The sequence below is a fragment of the Phaethon lepturus genome, unplaced genomic scaffold (genome assembly GCF_000687285.1).
Source record: "Phaethon lepturus isolate BGI_N335 unplaced genomic scaffold, ASM68728v1 scaffold14431, whole genome shotgun sequence".
Taxonomy (NCBI): domain Eukaryota; kingdom Metazoa; phylum Chordata; class Aves; order Phaethontiformes; family Phaethontidae; genus Phaethon; species Phaethon lepturus.
In genome coordinates, this window is record NW_010517079.1 from 28,621 (window position 1) to 43,872 (window position 15,252).

At 39.4% G+C, this 15,252-nt stretch overlaps 1 protein-coding gene across 1 annotated transcript in view; it reads right to left on the reverse strand.

Annotated features, from left to right (window-relative positions):
• Window positions 1-15,252, reverse strand: part of LOC104627886 (actin-binding LIM protein 2-like) — a gene marked incomplete at its 5' end in the record, with an annotated part of 38,944 nt that overhangs the window by 17,119 nt on the left and 6,573 nt on the right. Inside the window, 6 exons of the mRNA XM_010296281.1 lie at window positions 50-52; window positions 361-419; window positions 6,622-6,769; window positions 7,409-7,461; window positions 12,817-12,870; window positions 14,100-14,201. Of these exons, the coding sequence (XP_010294583.1) occupies window positions 50-52; window positions 361-419; window positions 6,622-6,769; window positions 7,409-7,461; window positions 12,817-12,870; window positions 14,100-14,201 (419 nt within the window). The remainder of the gene's footprint in view (window positions 1-49; window positions 53-360; window positions 420-6,621; window positions 6,770-7,408; window positions 7,462-12,816; window positions 12,871-14,099; window positions 14,202-15,252) is intronic.

The window sequence follows — 15,252 nt, forward strand, 5'->3', positions numbered from 1 at the left end:
TACTCCCCCTTTTCTCTAAGATCATTACTTGCCTAATTATAGGCCTAACCCTCTCTATCTTTAATTCAAGCTATACTCTGATCTATTAGTATGTGCAGCCTGTACCTTTTGGACCTCTGTTTCGGGAGGAGAAACGAGATTCCTAATGCTCATGACACACATGGTCAAAAGGAGAAGCCTCAGTCTGTCTTCCTCTTGCAGACAGACAAACGTAACCTGCATGGGGTATGAATCTGCCAGACAGTGCTGGCAGCCGAAACGCCTTTGAAGTGTTATTACTGTGTAGATTTTCAAGTAGTTACTAAGCTGCCTATTTATGATACACTATTGCCTGGAGAATGCATTTAAATGTATACCTACCTGATGCAAGCCGTTCTTCCCATAACCAGGCAGAGAAGCAGATTTAGAATATGGAAATCCTGTAAAAGACATAACATACCGCTGTGTTTTTTTGTAAATCCTTTACAGCCTACTAAAACACAGAAAGCAACCAGAAAGAGCAATTACAAGGTCAACATGTACATTCTATTAGCAGGATGAAACGTAACTGAGCAATGCTCATCTTTCCTCTGTACTGGATGTACACAAACACATGTAGCAATGTCTATAATAGAAACAACAGCATGCCAGGATGCACTCACCTTACCAGGCATGACATGAAGAGCGTTATGGGACTCACATTACAGAAGCCTTATGCAACTACGTGATGTAAAGCAGATTTGAGAGCTTGTGAAATACCTGCCCTCCAACTTGGTGTTAAACCATGAGTTGAAAATGGGATTAAAGGTACCGTCGTTTTAGAGTTACATCACTTCTGATCATGATGTATGTGGTTTGGTTTTGGTTTTGTTTCTTAAAAAAGAAGGGCCGGTATCATACGACTTAAAAAAAACACCCACCAAAAAAGAATTTGCTTTCTTTAAAACTTCTACTGCCTCAAGTGGGAAAAAAGCATAAATAAAGGTATAGCAATGGATAAAGTAAATCACTGAGAGTATAAACACTCAAGAGAAAGTGAATTTTAAGATAGAAAAAATTGCCAAAGTGGTTTTACCATGAACAAACTGGATGTAATTTTCATAATGATGAAACTGTGCGCGGTCAGTATGAAACAACTGTACAACCTTAGTTTTAATACTAATAAGAAAGTTTGGAAGTTCCTTTTGTCAGTGAAAGGATAAAAAGTGTTTCAGATTAGTTTCTGGTTAATAAAAATAACACTGTATAGAAGTGACAAGCTGAATCAGTTTAAATGAAACAGAAGATGAGCAAACATGTCTGTCATAAACATTCTTGATTCCAGTACAGAAAATTTTGATAAATTGATGGAAAGAGTTAGAGAAGTCAGTTAGCTCAAAGAACTGAATGTACAATGCTTCTTTCTGTCAAAAACGTTAGCAATCTGTGTCCAAAGGGGAATGCAGGAAGGGAATCCAGACCCCACTGGATTAATAAATACCCTAAGGAGATGATTAGGAATAAGCATACAGAAAGAAAAAACAAAAGATGGATCAGCAAAGAGCTCATGATGTGCTGAGATAAAGCAAGAACTGCCAGAAGTCAAGCTGAGTTAAACACTGAAAATGATATTAAAACAAATAGTAAAAGGTTCCCCAGCTATCCAAATAAAAAGAGAACAAGGAAAGAAGAAATGGGGTCACTGGGAGTTAGGCTATGTCGGTACACAGCAGAGGTGAAAGGTAGCCTAGGTAGGGCTCCAACACTGAAAGAGTATTTCAGCTCCGTTTTTAGGAACAAAAGGTAAAAAGCACTGAGCAATGAGGGAAACCTAACGGAATAGAGGTACACCAACGAATCACAGCCGTGATGGAAACATAATTCAAAGCACTTAATGTAAGCAGTGAGCGACAGGCTCACATCGAATTGCAAGTCCAACACCTCTTACACTGGAGAACAGCAACTATGGTTCTTATATTTAAGAGTGGAAAAAGATATGAGGAACTATCAGTTTGCTTCCAACAGAAAACTTAAGGAAAGGCTGAACAAAATCATCGAAGTAAATAGAAAATAAATGATATTCACATAGATTTTAATTGGTTTGACATACGTAAGTTAAAGACACAGTGCCAGACTTGCTTGGTAGCTTGCTTTGTTCAGAGAAGGCTGAAGAGGAGGCTGAGGGGAGACCTCATCGCTCTCTACTGCTACCTGAAAGGGGGTTGTGGCGACGAGGGTGTTGGTCTCTTCTCCCAAGTAACCAGCGATAGGACAAGAGGAAATGGCCTCAAGTTGCACCAGGGGAGGTTTAGATTGAATATTAGGAAAAATTTCTTCACTGAGAGGGTGGTCAGGCATTGGAACAGGCTGCCCAGGGAGGTGGTGGAGTCGCCGTCTCTGGAAGTGTTCAAAAAACATGTGGATGTGGCGCTTCAGGACATGGTTTAGGGGACATGGTGGCACTGGATTAATGGTTGGACTTGATGATCTTGAAAGTCCTTTCCAACCTTAGTGATTCTGTGATTCTGAGAAATGAGTTCTGCACAACATAAATTTTATTGGATCTTCTCTAATGTGATATCATTAAAGTGTTTGGTATTTGGCCACACATGGAATTAAATGCAAATCTGGAGAAGACAGGGTTTATCGGAGGAATTATAGAGTCAGTAAGTAAATAATGAAATGTAAGAAATGGGTAGTGAGAACTGAGCAGAGCTGATAGAGAAGTGTGTCAGCATGGACCAGTGTTGAGCTGAAATTGCCTAACATTTTCACTAAAAATCTAGACACCGAAAATAGTAATGGGCTAATATACTTTGCTGTCTACACAAAGTTATAAAGCACTGCCAATACAGAGGATGATTGAGATATCATAAAGGACCAGGATATCCTTGAACATTTGAGTAATAAAAACAGGATAAACTTTAATAATTCATGGGAAAAGTCATGCACTTGGGGACTAAGAAATACCCCAAACTTCTACTGTTTAAGCTGAGAGCTCATAATTTGGAACTGATGGAGAAGGAGACAGGCTTAGATACACAGCTCAATCACAAGATGACCTTGAGTTGCTAATATAAGTGGAAAAAAAAGCAAAAGTTGGAAACGTCTGTCCTGATACATATAAGATATAACTGCAGTGTTTTCAGGCAGTGACAGGAGATCCCAGCAGAATCTTTTTTGCTGTTCTTGTTCATCAGTGTTCAAGGGAGTTAAATTAACTCCACCAGACTAGTGGCCTACAGAATAACTGGAGCAATGAAAGCTCATCGCAGGAAAGAAGGCTTGATGAGCTTGATTTATTTAAGCCAGCAATATGAAGATGATCTATAAAACCAAGAGATGTTTTAGAAACATAATCAACCACCATTTGAGGAGTGCTATAAACTACAAGCATAACTTTTGGTTTAAGTCCTGCATAGGGTTTCCATGTCTGATACAGGCACGTAGTGATGAATACTGAATTAGATGGATGCCTTACCTATTCCAGTTTGGAAACTGGAAACTTACCATTGCTTGTTATCTGAATGGTAATGACACCAGAGGGCAAAGAGTATAACACCTTTGAGATAGAGCGAACGTATCTGCCACAAAATTGTAATCTCTAGTCCTGCCTGGAAAAAGCTGCTGGTGTTGAACATCCGTGCAGAGTTCAATTTCTTGTCCTCTTGGGCTACACAAAAGACGGTGGGATGGCTTTGTTCTATCGCCAAATAGTATTACTCAGTTACCAGGGAAAAATGCATTAAGGTAAAGACCACAGTTTGAAAACAAACGCAATTCACGTTAGCACGTAGAAGCTGAGGAGCTGCCTCCCAGGCTGCCAAGACTGAGCCACATCTGTGGGCACAAGTGACATCGTGTGGCCGGCTGGAAAAAATCCAAGAGGCGAATAAAGTCTAGAGTAGCCCAAAACAAGTCAGCGAGAAAAGACCCACTGACTCCAGTGGGAACTGTATTTCACTTAGCTTCTGTTTCCCGTGAACTTAGTTGCAAAGTTAAACATGTTTTATATTGCTGCTTTGGTTTTTTAATATAAAGAAAAAATATAACACTAAAAGCCAACAACTACATACTGCTCATTATCACATCCAACTGCAGTTGTACTGTTACAGTAAACTTTCTGGAGTAACTGGCCAAGATAAAGCAATCTTTCTCCCTAATTAGGCACTATCTGAACATGAGCTACTCTCTGCATGGATACAGCTCCTGCTTTTTCCAGTATGACATTCACTCTAACCTGGATATTCTGAGGTGCCTTTCACCACATTAGGGACACATGAAGAGCAAGGGTTACACAGCTCGCTAGATGTCTGCTTTCCTAAATATGTGACGCTTAAAATAATGAATTATGGCAAATGATTAACTATTAAACATCTACATGTACAGAAACAAGACACATTTATACAGGTTGTGTAAGGAGATACAGTCCCTGATGCTTAAGTCTTCAATGCAGCTGGACATGAGCAAGCTCCACTCCAGATGCCTGCTAATTACACAAGCCTTATACTGATGTGCTTTGCTGTTAGATGTATTCTTCTGGGCCTATAGCTAACGTAATGTGGCTAAATATGTTCTAGAGCAGCATAACCCTTCTCTGGTTTGCTCAGAGGCTGGCTGGCTGGCTGGCTGGCTGGCTGGCTGGATGAATGCAGGGCTGTTTGCACAGTACGTTTGAACACACCACCAGAGACTTGCTGTCTGATACCTGCTAACCCCTCCACTCTGCATGTAACCATTTGGCACCAAACCTATACCCAAAAAGTTTATTTTCTCTGATACTGCCTGACTATGCCACAGAGATGGGGCTGAATGTCAGAGTTCTCAACCGTAAGTGCAAGAAGCTACCCTTCTATTTGCCACAGGGCATGTGAAGGATTACAAATACTCAGAACTAAACAGGGAAACATTGAGTAGAGAAGGAATTACTTAGGATGTCCATCGGTAATAAAACAGTCAGGTAGCTGAATAAAATCAGAAAGAAAGGGAAAAAAAAGAAGCGTGAATGTCAGGAAAACTTCCTCAATGTCATTTTTGTGTAGCTGCTAATTGGATAAGAGGGCCAACTTTCACAAGGGATAGAGAAATGCTGAGAAAAAACAACTGAAAATGCACTACACAACCATCGGCCCACAGGTGATATTGACCGTGACAGAGGTGTAAAGCATCTTTTGCATTTCTAGTTTTAATAGCTCCACATTCCCAAGATAATAAAAAAACATAAAAGAAATGCTAGTATAGAAGAGTGACATGTGTAGCAATAGTCTCATGAAAAAATTGACACTGTATGTTATTCCTGTGTAACACAGTTCTTGGTGTACTACGTACTTCTCCCTACCTAAAATTTGCACACAAGAACTATTCCCTCAATGCATGTGTAGAAAAGCATCAGAACCACTCCAGAAAGCTTCCAAACATACCCGATGTGCACATTAAAATGAAAGGTTTAGGTGTTCATTTCTGGGCAATGACTTAGAGATGTTAGGTGTGTGAGGTGGTCAGACTTGGCTTCCCCTGCACAGGGAATCCTACAATACACCTTGTGCACATGTACGTGATGCCTGGGGAGGACTAAGGAATCAACTCCCTTCAGGTTAGACCAGTGAGACTGATGATCTAAAATAACTTTTCTTCTTTATCTTGTTACAGCCTTGTGACAGACTGTAGCATCTGTTTTTTCCTCTCCTTTGCATAGCTAAGCCATAATTTCCTTAATATGAGTTGATGGAGCCAGCTATCACATTACCAAAATGCCCACAAGACTGACATCCTGGCCCTGCTGCCAGACATGCCTCGCATTGGATGCATTCTTTGGAAAACTGCTTCCCCAACTTGTTTACCCCGGATGACCTGCTACTGTTGTGTGGTGTAAAGTGGAGAAGGCAGGGACAGGAATGGCCAAGATATCTTTTAAAATTAATTTAAGCTATTTTTTTGTCATTTATGTCATCTAAAAGTAAAATTCAGACCTGATTCTGATGACCATTTCCTTCACCTCTGGACTTGCTGAAATGCGGAGTAAGAAATGTGTAGAACATGCTTTTGGTACTGACAGCTTGGATGGGCATATGGTCTTCAGACCAGTATTCGGTAACAAAATTACCCCATTATTCCACCTGGAAGATTTCTGTGAACTTACAGGTATAACTGTGAGCAATAACAAAAAATGCCTATTCTAAGTTAACCTTTGGAGCAAAGTGTTCTTTATGCTTATCACGACACAGAAGAAATGGCTCTAACAAGATTCAACATACATAGTCTTTACCAAGGAGTAATTAGCAGAAGTCAACAATCTGCCTGATACTACCACCCTGTCTATTGAAAATAGGTATCACATAATAAATAGGCACTTTTATGTATTAATGTGGGGCAGGGTTTTGTGGTAAGGAACCTCTGCTCTCCAGAGAGACACTAGTTTCTTTATACAAGCAATGCTGCTTCTTTCACTAACAGGAAACTACAAATAGTTTCACTATCGAAGTCTGAAGGCACTGAACGCTTACAAGCCATTGCAAAACAAGCTGACAAATAGGTGTAATTATGATCGAGAAATGAAGCATAAAGCCAGCTAGAGAGCTACGTGGACGAGGCTGCGGCAGGGCCACCTTCCCTTGCCTCATTCCCACCCCGCAGCGCCGGCGGGCCGGGGGATGCAGTACTCACGGGAGTAGCCGGCAGTCGTGCCCTCCTGCGCCCTCGGGAAGTTTTCTCTGTCGGTTCCGGCAGTAAGAGACAGGGACCGTGTGTCCGAATCCGGGGAATTAGTTCTGGTGTCCATGTCCCCTTTCAGGATAAGCCAACTGGTCTTTAGCTGGAGAGAGTAAAAGCCCATTATAGGATTCAGGATTTAAGATCTGAATGCAGTTCTCCTGCTTCACAAGTCCTGTGAATGGACTGTACGTTTATGCTTGGTACATCCCGCACCAACATTTACCACGTTACAAAAGTTGACCATATCATGGGACTCCCCACTAGACATCAAGTTGACCATATCATGGGACTCCCCACTAGACGTCACAGCTACCAGAAACTTTTGCAGCTGGGCTGAGGATCTCTGCTAATTCAGCTGCCCACTGTCCTCCCCTTTAGAAGATGCACTATGTTATTTTCTTATAATTAATCTGCTATTAACATTTTTCTTGTATGTTAACATGCACCCTAAGTAAAAGTCCCCAGGCTTAGCTGAATCACCAGTGTATATATTGAGACGGAGTGAAAATCCATGAGCTTATTGCTCTTAATCTCAATTTCTTTCTTTACTGTAGAATATAGATTCTAAACCCTCTGGGTGAGATATTAAGCTTTTCTATATCTTCTTGGAAAGACCTAAAAGTAGTAATGATTGTTTCAGTTATATGAAAAAATATCTTTATGTCTAAACACGTTTTAAAAAACAGTTGCTTCAAGAAAGATCAACAAACTACTCCCTTTTGTTCTTTCTGATCATTACCTTCTTACTGTCCTGATCCAAGCTCCCGTCCTCCCCTTCTGATCTTCTTGCTGCTGGAAGATTAAGTTGATTTTAAAAATTAGAAGAGGTTACATATTTTTTGTCTTTTGTTTTGACTGTGATTATGTGCCAAATATTTTTAAAGGGGAAAAAAACAATTAAAAAAACCCCAGAGCTGGGCAGAAAATTCAGTATGTAGAGCTATGGTTTCACAGAATTACTTAAAATAATTTTGAAATTACTACAGTAATACTCATCCTTCAGGCATACAGTGAATTTAGACAATGTATTATTTGAACCTATCTTTTTAGGAAGAAACTACTTTTGGGGAATGATTGCTGGGAAGAAACCTACACCATAACTTAGAGACAGATTTATATGGTCACTGCACATGGAGCAAGTAATTTCTGCATTCTTCTGTGTCACCACCACCATGAAAGTACACATGGTTACACTGATATTTTGTGGTCTGCACACCTGGGCCTCCTATGTTCCCAAAAAGGGTAGGCAATGACGGTAAAGAAGATCGGAACAAATTTGGTATTACCGCTTCATGAAATCTGCAAGAGAGGCTGTGTCAGACGCTAAAATTCACAATTCTAGGACTACCATTTTTCTGACTATACTGGCCTCTTAAAGACTCTTTTAACAAAAAAATATTGCTGGTATTTTACCATTAGTTTATTTTTTTGTAGCTTTCCAACTTGCTGAGAAGAAAAACTCAAAACTGAAAACCTAAAACCTATTCATTAGATAGTTCCCAACCATCAAATGTGGTTTTTTCCTTGTGTTTTATGTCCTAGAGTATTGTTCCAGACATCGAGCCACACCTCAGAATCTTACAGAAAGATTTTTTGCCAAATTTCACATCATTTCAGATAACGTCCCAGAATTTGAGTCCTACTAGCCAACTCTATGTTGATTTGGGGAGAGCTTTAATGGTACAAAACTGGAGGAATGCAATGATTTAGCATAATTTTAAGTCCATGAGAAATCAGCCCTACAAGGGGGTTGACTGCAATGCCTGAGCAACACAAGAACCCCATGCAATGCAATATAGCCAGAAAACATATTTATTAATAATGAAAATAGTATTATAATACAAAAGTTATGGCTCAGATTAGACTCTCAGAGGTGAGGAGGAGATCAAGTTGCACTGCTGGAAGTGCTGCAACACTCCCAGCAAGGTGGGAACAAATCTGCCCTCTCCGATTCCCAAGCCAGCATGTTTGCAGAGGATCTGCCCTGCATCTAAACACCACGGTCAAAAGGCCACCACCGTCAGCATTTCAGTGCTATTCTGTTTCATTTTCTGGTGCCATCACACAGCTCACACCCAGACCTTAACTGGTTTTGTTGAGGAGGTGATACTTAAAAAAATGACAAATTGCAGTAAGGAAAAAATGTATGGGTTAGAGGTGAAAATCTGTAACTGTAGAGTGTTGTTTTTTTTTTTTTCTCAATTTAGTGTGGCAAAACAAAGCTGGGCCGTGAAATAAAAACAGCATTGTGAAAAAAATCAAGTTTTTCACAGTTAGCTTCCTGATGAGGACATTTTCCCAAGATGGCAAGCTGCTTCTCTGAGAAATAAATAGGAAGCAATATCCATGTGTGACAGATGAAAAATAAAGTCCCTACATCGCAAGAAGGACTTAAACTTGGTTCACTGATATTTTGGGTGCATGCCCTAAATCAGTAGTCAACAACTTGTTCCAGGTTATATGTATGGATCTTGCTCTCACTAAATCAGAAATCCGTATAGAGAAGCTGATGCACTTTTGGAAATTGTTTTTGTTTCAAGATGCTGATGTTTTCAAAGGAAAGAAACAAGTTTAATCCAAAGTGTTATTCAGAGATTTCAAATGTTCCACAGAATCTCGAGAGCATCTCACATCAAAATAGTTAAACACCAACGTTTTATACAGAGTTGCACAGGAGTACAACCAAAACCAGTGGGGGCCATGAAGGTCTGCCCCTCCCAGGTTCCTGAGAGGGCTTTATACAACACATCGTTAGCAGATAAATCCAAGTGGCCTGAATTTCATCAGTACTGAGCATTAGCTTCACCGCTACAGGGGGTACTCAGTTCTGCTGTGAACCCCAATGTGAACTGCCTGTTTCACACGGACCAGCGCCAATATTGCCAAAGAGCAAACCTCTTCAGGTTTTTTTTAAGCTTTGAATGATGTTAAATATTTCTGAAACATGAACACACACGAAAGAACGACCATGCAGGCTCCTGCACTCTGCACTTTCCGACCCCAGCTCTCAGCCTGATCTCTCATATGTCCCATTTTTCCACCACCCTTTTTTCATTCTGAAGTTGGGTGTTTATAAAGAAACACAGAAGCTGTAGCTACAGCGTATCTGTTGGGCACTGCTGTAACTGAAACCTTTTAAAGCCAAATGTTTTGGAAGAGCTTCTTGCACTTCTTGTTTTAAAGAACATTTTTGTGCTTGTTTGTTCAAACTTGGTCTCCTCAATAAAGGAATGTTCTCTGGCTCCTTGTCAGCATGTATCAGTTCAGTGTCCTGTTAGCTTGAAGAGCTGGATCATCAGCTGCTCACGCTTTAGCCAGGAGTTATTCCAGAATAAAAGGTAAATTTTATTTATTTCTTTTTTTTCCCCCCTAAATTGTAAGGAAAGTTCATTTATTTTTTTGGTTTTTGAGTTAGAGTAAATTCTGTTTTACTCTTTAGTAGAAAAAGAACGTGCATATATTTTCAACACAACCTTTCAGAACATCTATAGTCTATAAAAGAAAGTTTAAAACGTATATCCTTGTTAACCCACAGAGACTGCTGACTCGATAATTTAATTCCCTGCTCACTCCAGTGATTACAAGGAACAACTCCATACAGCAGTGCAAAATTGACATAATCCAGACATCCACTGTATATCTGATGGACTGAAAATTGATATCAAAATGCCTGGCCTGGAACAAAGAAAGCTGCTGCTTAGAATCCCCTTTGCAAACCAAAAATATCTATAAAATGAAATGACACAGCCAGGATACAGGACTTCAGAGCCATATTATCAGCTTGTATAAATCAGTGAAGCTATGCTGATTTACACCAGATGATAGTAACTTTGCATTTGCTCATGATCTTTCCAAACACCACTGTAATATTCAACATTTTCCTTTGCCAGTAGCTTTTTTTGCTCAGACTGAGTAGTTGCCTCAAATGATTTGTATATCTAAAGACAAGAAGGAAAGAGAGACTGTAAGGTTGGTAGATTACATTAAATCAAGCACTAAACCAAACCGCTACTACCTTTTTGCCTGACAGGTGACATTAGTTTCTCCAAGATCAGCGTATTTTGAGCAGAAAATGTCTATCAAAGACAAACACCTGAAGTGCACTGAAACATCGGCAAGTCTGGCTTTGCTGAAAACCACACCCAGGAAAACCGCAGAGGTTATCTAAATCCGGATGATCTGCACGTGCAGTTACTTCAGCACGAAGCACTGGTTACAGCGAACGTGCACAGGCTGATCACGCAGCTGGGAGACATCAGTTACAGAATCACAGCATCACAGAATCATCAAGGTTGGAAAAGACCTTTAAGATCATCAAGTCCAACCGTCAACCCAACACCACCGTGCCCACTAAGCCACGTCTTGAAGGGACACGTCCACATGTTTTTTGAACACTTCCAGTGATGGTGACTCCACCACTTCCCTGGGCAGCCTGTTCCAGTTGGCAATTTTCTTTCTATTACTGTATCAGATCCAAAGTAGATCTTCATCCAAAACAGAAATAACTGTTATTTTCCATGAAAGATAGTAAAAAAAAGATAATGACATAAAAGCATAATTTTTAAAACTATGTTAATTGGGTATTTGAAAATCAGTTAAAGCCCCCGTTACCACAAAAGAAAAATATGTAAAATGTATTTTCCTTGTTCTGACCATGAAGGCAGTGATGTATCTGCAGTCCTCTAACCCTTCACCAAGGGAAAGTTATCAGCTCTCAGCTAAAGCCAAAGTATGGGAGAAGAGGCACAAGGAGCTTTCGCACTCTCACGTACAACGTGGGAAGCCACCTGTGTGCGGACAGTGCTGCAGAAGGCAAGAGGATGGGAGGAACTGCTCCAACGGGCACTGCTCACAGGCACAGGCTGGACCTTCACTTGCCATGAAGAGCGGCGTAGCTTTGTTCTCCTACCTGTATCCCTGAAGATACATGCTTTCATCCCCAGAGTGCCTTAGCTCACAGTGTGATGAACACCTCTGATGTTTACTTTATTCTCTCATTCATTCCTAAGCAGGGGTGCAATCATGATTAAAATAAAGTTTTTTGTGTGGGACAGACTTATATCACATATTTTACTTTATTTTATTTTATTTTAGTCCTTTGCTTCGTGGCACTTTGGAACTTGGTTTAGTGGGCATGGTGGTGTTGGGTTGACAGTTGGATTTGATGATCTTAGAGGTCTTTTCCAACCTTAATGATTCTGTGATTCTACGATTCTGTGATTCTGAGTACAGGAGTACCGCAGTTGTAACTCTCTTAATTACAAATGTGCTCCTGCACTTTCCAGGCACCCTTATTGCAGTGGAATCCCTACATATTTGTTTCCAAAGATTAATAGTGCAATTCAGTTTAGAAAAATGAATTTCCTATTACTAATCCTGTATCATGAACCAAGATCACTGTCAAACATCACTGAGAACACAGTAGGCACTGACAACATGGAAATCGCATTGATGTTAATTAGTGACATTTACAAGAAAAATAATAACAGAAGAATGAAGACGTTATATTTCTATTTTTCATATATACTAGGGTCTTAAGTCAGATTGTCAGTGGCATAAAACATCACATATTTCTTTCTGTTTAGAAACTCAGACAGCAATCTTGTTGCTGGATCTACCAAAGGTTTTCCAATCGTATCTTCCTCATGTTATCAGCTACTGAACTTGTTCCTAACTACCATGGTGTGACTACATTTGTTCTCGATATTTTACAGCTTGAAGAGTTTGCAGCTGAAAAGCAGATATTTCATATAGCCCACTTATCAACGAACATTTTTTTCCCCAGCAATGTAGAAGTCAGAATTATTTACAAGAATTAGATATCCCAAGGCATCGTCTGAAAACAGGAGAGCAACCTTCAACATTTACATGTTTTACATCATTCCATCAATAAGAAAACTGCTTTGAAGTTCATATCAGCTCTGAATTACCAAGACAAATCAAAATATCATTATCTGTTTCAGAGAACTTACTGAATCCTTGGACAGCAATGTTATATAATTTTCACATTATTTTTTTTCCTTTTCTATTTGAGATTATAGGGATATAACGTAATGCAAAGACTACAGCAAACTAATTTGGAAGTCAATATGCATTTCTTTACAAAGACATGTAGAGAAAGCTGCAACAGAGAAAAGCAGACTGTACCATGCTGTTTGTAGATAGGAGGTTTCCTATAGATGTTATCTTTTACGCCAGTGTCTGAGAAAGAGGAAAGAGAAAGGAAAGAATGAAAGAGTAAGCAAGCATTTCAGACCATGCTGCTCTTGTCTCCTCTCAACAACACTAAAATGCAAACACTTGAGCAAAGACTACGCATCCATTCACTGATTTGTCATTCACAAGAGAATAAAGACTTACCTATCACCTTGACATATTTAAAACGTTGGCTATACCCACCTATGCAGCATAAGCCCCCCTAAGTCCCTCAAAATGCTTTAAGATGCCTCAAGTGGCATCGTTTGCTGAAATGTAGGTGGTTACACCTGCACTACCAATGTGTACTTCAGAGACAACACAGAGAAATTGTCTACACTTGTCACTACTTAAAATTCATGTAAGGGTACCACAGACTACAATAATAGTCACACTTGAAAAGGGGCTTTCTCCATTAATTATGAAGAAAGTGCACATGTTCAGATATAGAGGTTTATGTTGGAAATTCCCAATATTCTTATAGGAAATCTTATAGTTTGTCTGTATTTTGAATTGTCTAGCTGACCTGACCTTCCAGGAATTTTTTGAAAGCCCCAGAGCCACAGTCCAGGGTTCCCATATCACGTTGTACAGACATCAGATTTACTTAGTACTACAGACCTGAGAAATGCCTAATTACGGTGTGTTCATAAAAATGTTAATCCCAGAAGCTAAACATAAATAAACAAACTATTCCACTGAGCAGATAGATGTGCTTAACAGTCAAAATAGCTAAACAGTGTGGACATAAATTTAATGTGCTTGTAAACTGAATGTGAACTTGAAAACAGTATAGTACATATGTAAAGACACAGCCGCAGTAAGCTTCCCGGTGGGCTAAAGTCCTTCAGCTATTTTTGAAGTCTATGTTAATAGGACTCTAATTCAGAGAGCAAATGGATAAGGAAAAAACCAAACACAAAACCCCCTTCAGCCTTCCCTCGGGCACACAAATTCAACAGAACTATGCAGCTGTGGCACTATAGATGTGGCTTTGGAGGCTTAATAACATTTGTCACTGTGTGCCGCCTCTAACACAATTTTTTAAAATATACATAAGCACACAGCTCTCATTTCTGAAACCAAGTTTAACATTTAACAGATTTTCACTCATCAGACATTTTCTTCTCTTGCAGTTTGAAGTTCACAAATAATTGCCAAAAAAAAAATATATTCAGAAGTGAATAAACAGGTGCCAGCAATTGAAGATCAAAAGCTAAGCAGTGAATGCCTACCTGGAATATGGAAATGCCTAGGAGCCTGCTGATAGACAGAAGGTGAAGATTTGCTGTCTGAGTACATGGATAAGCTTGGAGTGCTCCGACCACTTTCACTGCCTCCAAGGGGAAGAGCAAAGAAAGCAGATAAAAGAAAAAATGGAAAGCAAAGTAGAGTATTTCAAGCATAAAAGCCTGTTCAGAATGACTTGTTAATCCAACAGTTTTAAATACATGTTTTTTGTAAAACCCATTATTTTTCAGCAGTGTATTGGCTCAGTCTCCAAACGTCTCATCAATAATGAATATCTGATAAAAAATATCAGATTAAACTGCCCCACTTTGAAACAAAAGCTTCTCTTTTAAAAACACTTTAATAAAGAAAATAAAAGGTTAAGAACATCCACAATCTTGTAACGTGTTCTGCACAGCCTTAACTGAATGATCTATCAATCGAGTTTCTGAAAAGCTTAATGCTATGGCCTATAGCCTGGCCTGAAACCAGTAATGAAATTATCTCAAAGCAGGACTAGACCAAAAACCAGGTGCTACGGTTAAGTCAAGTATTCCTGCCTATATCAGTGACAGAAACAGGTGTTAAAATTTGGTTCTTAATTGCAAACTTTTCCCACAGGTAACATGCCACAGCATTTTATACTTATGCAAACAAGGTTGGATTATCAAGTCATGGGTCTATAATGCCATAGTCACTTCACCAAAGTTCAACATATACATAGGATTGATCTGTATTCATTTTTCCACTTGTTTTGTCAAATACTCATTAGCTGCCATTCATTTCCTCTTAGTTTATTTCCCCAAAGCACACTCTATGGCATTATAGTACTGCATGGCAAACAAAAAAGTAAAGCTCTACTTTTTTGGGACTTGTAAAATCCAATTAATTTACAGCACTGTTAAGCAACTGGAAGCCAAACATGACATTTATTCTAACATAAAATGTTTGTTAATTTGCTGTTATTGTTTTAGTGTGGATGGAGCACAAATTTAACGGCTAGTAACAATGAAATTATAGCAAGTTTTTTGGGGGTAAAGAAAGTGCAGCAGCTAAGAGTACTAGATCTGTAACTGAGTTTATAACTGTAAAACTGCTGGGCTACCATAACTATGTAGGCCAGGCCCATGGAGGTCTCTGCTGAACACTTGACTTGGT